Source organism: Hypanus sabinus, chromosome 22 (assembly GCF_030144855.1).
Source record: "Hypanus sabinus isolate sHypSab1 chromosome 22, sHypSab1.hap1, whole genome shotgun sequence".
Taxonomy (NCBI): Eukaryota; Metazoa; Chordata; class Chondrichthyes; order Myliobatiformes; family Dasyatidae; genus Hypanus; species Hypanus sabinus.
Window position 1 is genome coordinate 21511179 of NC_082727.1, and position 7567 is coordinate 21518745.

General features: G+C 47.5%; 1 protein-coding gene across 5 annotated transcripts in view; it reads left to right on the forward strand.

Annotated features, from left to right (window-relative positions):
• The window catches only part of entpd1 (ectonucleoside triphosphate diphosphohydrolase 1), a 30553-nt gene extending 23206 nt beyond the window's left edge, over positions 1-7347 (forward strand). For all 5 annotated transcript variants that reach the window (XM_059947252.1, XM_059947256.1, XM_059947255.1 and 2 more), the window contains exons 7-10: positions 2637-2894; positions 3364-3477; positions 4106-4240; positions 4449-7347. In XM_059947252.1, the coding sequence (XP_059803235.1) occupies positions 2637-2894; positions 3364-3477; positions 4106-4240; positions 4449-4673 (732 nt within the window). In that variant the 3' untranslated portion in view covers positions 4674-7347. The remainder of the gene's footprint in view (positions 1-2636; positions 2895-3363; positions 3478-4105; positions 4241-4448) is intronic.
• Positions 7348-7567: the final 220 nt, after the last annotated feature.

The window sequence follows — 7567 nt, forward strand, 5'->3', positions numbered from 1 at the left end:
TGCACCCTTCACCTCTCCTGTGCATGGACCGATCCAGAAGCCCTTTCAACGTTCCCCAGGCAGTAAGGCAGATCAACACCTCCATCCATTAACCCACCCCGCCACCTCTACTGTATCATTTCCTGTCAGAGTCTGCTGTCTATCCTGTCTCTCCTCCTTGGCTGAGGAGTGAGGGTTTGTAAATCTCTATAAGGTCACACCTCAGCATCTGACCTGCCAGCTGTACAGATACTCCTGTGCCTAGTGTCACTTTATGTATGTACGATCACTCTGTATTAACTATCTTATGTATTTCTTGCCTTTTTATTGTTATGTTCTTTATCTTATGGTTTTTGTTTCTGTGCTGTTCAGATCCAGTGTAACAATTATTTTATTCTTCCTTATGCTCGTGTACTGGAAATGACATTAAACTACCTTTAATCTGACTTTCCGACCGTTTGCTTGGTGTGGATGATTTTCTGTGCTGTAAAGCTGTGTGATGTTATAACCCTGCCTTCTGGCAGTTCATCTCAAGTATCCACCACACACTGTGTGGGAGTTGCCCAGATCTCCTTTACATTTCTCCTGTGCCCTCTGGGTTTAGATCCCCTACCTAGGAAAGAGACACCACTTATCCTTTCTCTGTCCCTCGGCTGAGGAATGAGGGTTTGTGAATCTCTGTAAGGTCGCCCCCTTGGCTCCTGATGAGGCTGTGAGAATAACAGCCCATCCAGTCTCTTCGACCTGCTACAACCCCACCACCATTCCAGGCAGCGCCCATGAACATCTCCTGCACACGCTCTATTATGATCACACCCTTCTTGTCGTCAGTGACCGGAGTGGTACACAATAGACTGACAGAGCACTACAGCACAAAAACAGATCCTTTGACCCATCTAGTCCATGCTGACCTGGTCTCTGCCTGTACCTGCATTGACCATAGTTCTCTTTACCCCCCTCCCCCCATCCAGGTATCAATCCATTCTCATACCACTTTCACTGGCAGATCGTTCCACACTCACACCACCCTCTGGTTCCCCTTAATTATTTCACCTTTTACACTTAACCCATGACCTCTGGTTCTAGTCTCGCCTCACTCAGTGGAAAAAGCCTGCTTGTATTCATCCTCATAATTTTGTATACCTCTATCAAATCTTACCTCATTCTCCTACACTCTAGGGAATAAAGTCCAAACCTATTCAACCTTTCCCTATAACTAAGGTCCTCAAGTCCCAGCAAAATCTTGAAAATTTTCTCTGTCAATCTTATTGACATCTTTCCTGTAGGTAGGTGGCTAGAACTGCACACAGTACTCAGCCTCACCAATGTACAACTTCAACATAGGCTTGGTCAGTGGGTCTGTTCTATTCTCGGAGAATAACATGATTAGTTGAAGATAACAAGGATGTATGGAGGGGAAGACAGAAGAGACTGCCGATGCTGGAATCTGGATCAAAAAAAAAACAACTGGATGCAGGGTCTCGACCCAAAATGTTGGCTGTCCACTTGCCTCCACCGCTAATGCTCGACTGAATTGCTCCAGCGATTTGATTTTTTTCCTTTCTGAAAAGGAAATTGTGTTTGACAAATGTATTCATTCTTAGAGGATATAATGAACAGGATGGATAAAGAAGATCCAAGAGATGTAGTATATTTGTATTTCAAGAAAATATTTAATAAGCAATGTAAACATTTACTGCACAAGAAATTGTTTTCTGGGGAGGTAATGAAGACAGAACAGTACATATTGATTAAATGGACTTTAGAAAAGAGATGGTACACACATCTGATGTGTGATAACAGAGGGTAATGGTAGAGGAGTATTTTGTTTAACTTGAAGTCTGTAACCAGGGATCCAATAACAAGTTGAAAGCCCATTGAATACAGAAAAGATGCTAGCATTGATAAATCAGTGGATGATTGGCAGGAGGCAAAGAGTGGAATAAAGGGAGCCTTTTCTGGTTGGCTGCCAGTGACTGGTGGTGTTCCACATGAGTCTGTGTTGGGACCGATTCTTTTTATGTTATATGTCAGTGATTTGGACGATGGGATTGATGGCTTTGTGGCAAAGTTTGCAGGTGATATGAAGGTGGGTTGAGAGGCAGATAGCTTTGATGACTCTGGGCCTGTTTTCACTAGAATTCAGAAGAATAAGTGGTGACCTCATCGAAACCTTTCGAATGGTGAAAGGCCTCGATAGAGTGGATGTGGAGAGGATGGTTCCAATGATGGGACAGTCTAAGACCAGAGGACACAGCCCCAGAATAGAGGGGTGTCCCTATAGAATGGCGATGAGGAGGAATTTCTTTAGTCAGAGAGTGGTGTGTCTGTGGAATTCATTGCCACAGGCGGCTGTGGAGGCCAAGTCACTGGGTATATTTAAGGTAGAGGCTGACTCGTCAGGGTATGAAAGGATTTGGGGAGAAGACAGGAGATTGGGGCTGAGAGGGAAACCAGAGCATCCACAATGACATGGCAGAATGGCCTCAATGGGCCAAACGGCCTAATTCTGCTCCTATATCTTGTGGTCTAAACATGGGTCTCCATCTGCTTTGTTGTTCCTGGTCCCAGAGCTCCTGTTTTGGTGGAAGGTGGGCCTTGGTGATTCCGGTCTCGAGCAGCAACAGACCGATAAACAACCCACTTATCTCTTTCAGGTGGAAGACAGTGAAATCATTTCCAGTCCCTGTTTCAATGAAGGATATGAGAAGATCATCAACGTGTCTGCTTTCTACAACAGTCCATGCACGCCCAACCCTCCCAGAACAACACACGAGACAGTGAAAGTGATTGGTACAGGCAACTCTGAGGAATGCAGATCCAATGTCAGCCGTCTACTTAACCACAGCAGCTGCCACTGTAGCACCTGCTCATTCAATGGGGTGTGCCAGCCCCCTATTTGGGGGAAATTTGGGGTCAGTACTGCTGGTTTTCCTGGAATATCACCTCGTCCGCACTGGAACAGCCCTAGGCACACAGCGAGGTCATTTAAGGAGAATCTGGGGTCAGTAGGAAAAGCGATGGTCATTGGAATAACCTGGACCTGATGCGTTTTGTAACTTGGCCAGCACAGTGGTGCAGAGGGTAGATGGTTCAATCCTGATCTCTGGCGCTACGTATGCAGTTTGCAGTTTCTCCGTGTCTGCGTGAATTTCTCCCGGGTGCTCCCGTTCCCTCCCTCATCCCAAAGACATGCGGGTTGGTGAGTTAAATGGCTGCTATAAATAGTCCCCAGAGTGTGGGTGAGGGGCAGGGTCGGAGCGGAGTTGATGGAGGAATCAGATGGAATGTGTAAATGAGTGGTTTGTGGTCAGCATTGAGTGGGTGGGCCGGAGGGCCTGTTTCTGTGTGGGGTGACACTGTGAATTCCTCCTCTTGTGCCAGGCCTTCTCTGCATTTTATTACGTGATGGACTTCTTCAGAAAGAATGCATCGCTGGAGAATTTGGATCAAGTTCAGGCAGCTGTGCAGAAATTCTGCAATATGCCCTGGCAGGAGGTGAGTGGCAGGTCCCTCCACTGGAGTGGGATTGTCCTGTGCACCCAGGACTGGTCTCCGCCTCGGCACACAGTGGTGCCAGCGGTCCACCCGGTCTTCGAGTGGAGGGGGGGTGGTTGCAGCCTACACCACACTAAGTGTGGGAGACCTGCCTCTGTTCCCAGGGTAGGGTTGGGAAGACCCCCCCCCCCACCAGGTTGGAAGGGGAGACCTGGCTCAGCCCCTGGGGTGGGGGAGGAAGAGGAGAAGTCCCAGCTGGGAGAATCTTCTGTTGCTGTGTGATTTTTCTTGGCCTTCAGACACCCAAACTGTGGTTTTAGATTCCCAGCTTCCAATGGTCATTGCCTGTATCTGGGAAATTCACTGATAAGTTCAGGGGGAATTTTGGAGCAGCTGAGTGAGGCTGATCCCAGTGTGACCCCCACACCTGTATGGTACCAGAACAGGAGACAGCCCAGTGGATGGGCCACAGGGGGCAGGTGACCCGGACACCCTGTTCAACAGCTCATGGACTGAACCTTCCCTGAGCTGATGTTGGCCTGGTCCCTGGGATCAGGGGCTGATCTGACCTGCCCGTAGGTGCGGAACAAGAGGACGTGTGTCATGAGTCGGTTTGTGTTTTGCACAGGCGAAAAAGGTGTACAAGATGAAAGAGAAATACCTGAGTGAAAACTGTTTCTCTGGACATTACATCCTCCTGCTCCTCATGGAAGGCTACAACTTCACAGACAGCAACTGGAACTCCATTGAGTTTCTGAAAAAGGTTTGTGTACCTGCTTCTCTCACACCCTTTAATGTCAATCTACCTGATCCCTAGTCGTAATTAAAAATCCCTGTTCACTGCCGCCTCCCACCACACCGTACCAGTCACTGCCTGGCCTGCTGAGTTCCTGCAGCATTTTGCATGCATGTTGAAGATTTCCAGCATCTGCAGAGTCTCTTGTGTTATTAATAGTCTGTTGTGTTTACAGATCAAGGGATCGGATGCAGGCTGGACCCTGGGCTACATGCTGAACCTCACCAACATGATTCCTGCCGAGCTGCCTTATACTGAGCCCCTGCTGAATAAGGCCTCCTTTCTGTCCATCGTGGTCATCTTCTCGCTCTGTGTCCTGATCTCGCTGCTCATTGGCTTCTTTGTAATGAGGAAGAGACTTTGCAGGGTGGAACAAGGTGCTAGATTGGGAAATGCATGATTGTGACCACCAGTGCTGTGTGTGGACTGATTTTGTTTTTGTAAAATTTGAACTCAGTCTTTTTAGTGACGAGCTGCCTGTGCAGTTTGTCTTGTTTACATTTCTGCTGTTGATACGTCTGAGGATGCCTGTCAGATCAGGTTTAACCGTGGGGTTAATGTAGTGCTGAGTCATTATAACCCCCCCCCCCCCACCCCCGTCCAGGCCACTGCAGACGATTGGTCAGGATAGAGTCTCCGAGGATGCGCCAGTCTTCCAAAAAATCAGATCCTGTGTGACCCAGGAGTGTTGGTGGTGTCCTCTGTTTCCCTGGGTCCCTCCCTACTTCCTCCTCCTTCACACCAAGCTGCTTCTTGCCTGACCAGTACTGATTTCCTACCAATAGGAAATTCATTTCCCTGGACTCATTGCCCCCTGCTACCCTGGGTCTTCCGAGCATTACCCCAATCCCCAAACTCCAACACAGAGCTCCTCTACCTCACAGTCTCCTCAACACATCCCATCCTCCCCTGCTATGTTAACACTCCAGACACCCAACACTGTCCTAAAGAAGCAACAACTTCTCCCCTGAGGTTTCCCCTCCTCAAGTCTCTTCCCCCACTATAATTCCCTTCCGCTTTCTCCTCTCCATGACCACTGCGCTTCCTAACCTCCAGCAGGGCGTCTAAGAATGGCTCTAGAACTTGTAGTCTTCACTCTGTGGGACCTGCATCTCTGGTCCTGGCACCACGCTGGCTCAGGAATATAGGACACCCCAAGCACTGAAGGACTTCCTGTACCAGGACTCCCTAAGTTCAAGGAACTTGATGCACTTCTCTTCAAGATGAGAGGAACTCCAGCAGGTCTCAGGAAACTCGGCACCACCCAAGACAAAGCAGCTTCTGTAAATAACGTTCCACCCACCATCCTAAACATTCCTTCCCTCCTCCAGGGGTGTTGACCAAGTGCACTGAAGTTACTTCCCCAACAGTACGTGCCGAGCACTCCACCATGGGAACATTATCAGCTCCAAATCCGATGCCAGGAGATCCACTTCACTTGTCCTTCATTGTCCCTCACACCACTGTGGAGCACCTTTGCCATACAGGCTGAGAAGGTACCTCATCACAATGTTTCCCTCTGGAATGTACAAAGAATTCTGGCCTTGCATTGAAGCCCAGGGAGAACATCTTGTCTTGTGAACACTTGTTACAATGGCTTTAAGCTTCCATTGCATGGAGAAAGCCTTGACTTCTCGTTACAACACGCTGCTGGAATCTGGAACTCTGCGTATCAATAAGCTCCTCTGGAGAAAGGATTGGGTTGATGCATCAGAGCAATAATGTTCCATCAGAAGAAATGGACTGTTTATGGGGAAACTCCACTCCCGGTGCTTTTCAACGTCTTGTTATCCCTCCAATCAAAGCCAATGCCCAGCCAAGGGGTTGGTGTAACTGCCTTGCTTTTTTCCCTGTTTGTAGAACCAAATATTTCACATACCTTTGCTCCTGTTTTACTCAACGAAGGGTATTCCATGGAGGATTTGCATGAATGAGCTCAGCTATAGAGAGAACACTGCTTGGGGAACAGTGACATTCACTGCCAGTCTGACATGAGCATTGCCACGATCAACAATCAAGGGCTTTCTGGCTGGATGTACAGTGACACAGTTTCACCTGGAAATAATTAGATATGGTGCGCTGTAGAATAATGCCCTCTGCTGGTTGCAGTGACATCCCACACCTAAATTTCCAGAGCAAATTGTTGAGAGAGGCTGCCCTGAAATGAGGTTGTCTTAGATCAATGAAATCAGGCTGCTGAAAATACTCAGCAAGTCAGGCAGCCTCTGAGGTGGGAGGAACAGACTGAGAAGCAATGAAGCATTGACACTCCCTGTCTCTGTTTCTCTCTCCACAGATGCTGCCTGATTTTAAAAAAAATATTTCAGGTCTCCAGTATCTACAGTTTTCTGCTAATGGAGTCAAGAGTCATACAGCACAGAAATTGGCCCTTTGGCATGACATGCTCGTGCTGGCCATGTGGTCCTTTTAGCTGTCTCATATTTGACCATTGCACTTGGGCCAAAGTTTCCTTTGGCAGCTCTGTCTATATACCCTCTGTATAGGGAAATTGTTCCCTTTAAGTCTGTACCTTCTCACCATAAACCCATGACCTCTAGTTTTAGACTCCCCTACTCTGGGAAGAGGACTCGTGTCAAGAATGTCACCTCTCAGCCTCCAGAGAGAATGAATGGTCCTGTCTTTCTAACTCAAGCCTTTCAATGCTGGGATCTTTCCTGCACCTCCAGACCTTCAAAGCAATGAGGTACTGCAGCAGAGTTTGTGGAGCCCACAAACAACAGTGGAAACTCACAACTAAATTCTTAAATTCACACATGCTAAGTTTAGATATACATTTAGTATGGGAAGCTGTACTCTTATACATCCGATATCATCCTATCCACCGGTGCACTAGTTAACCTGTTGCTCACAGCACCCCCAGGATGAGCAGATGGAAAGCCAGCTTATGTCAAATGCCAAGATGAACAGGCATATTCACGTTCCACAGTGACCTTCAGAGCAGAATCAAAAATCAACCAAACTTGCTGAGACATTTCCCAGTTACTGATGAAATTCTGTATTTTTATTTTTGGTGCCAAAGTTTGAATAACAATCCTTTTCAATAAAATATTCTCGCAGAAGACAACTGAGACTTTGATTTACAGATGTCAGATCCTACAAAGACAAGGTCTTCATGGTTCATTCATTTTCAGAAGGCAAGGTGCTGTACGTGAGGCTGCTTAACAAAATAAGAGCCCATGGTGTGATAGAGCTTTGGATGACTGGCAGGAGGCAAAGGGGAATAAAGGGAGCCTTTTCTCTTTGGCTGCTGGTAACTGGCGGTGTTCCGCAGTG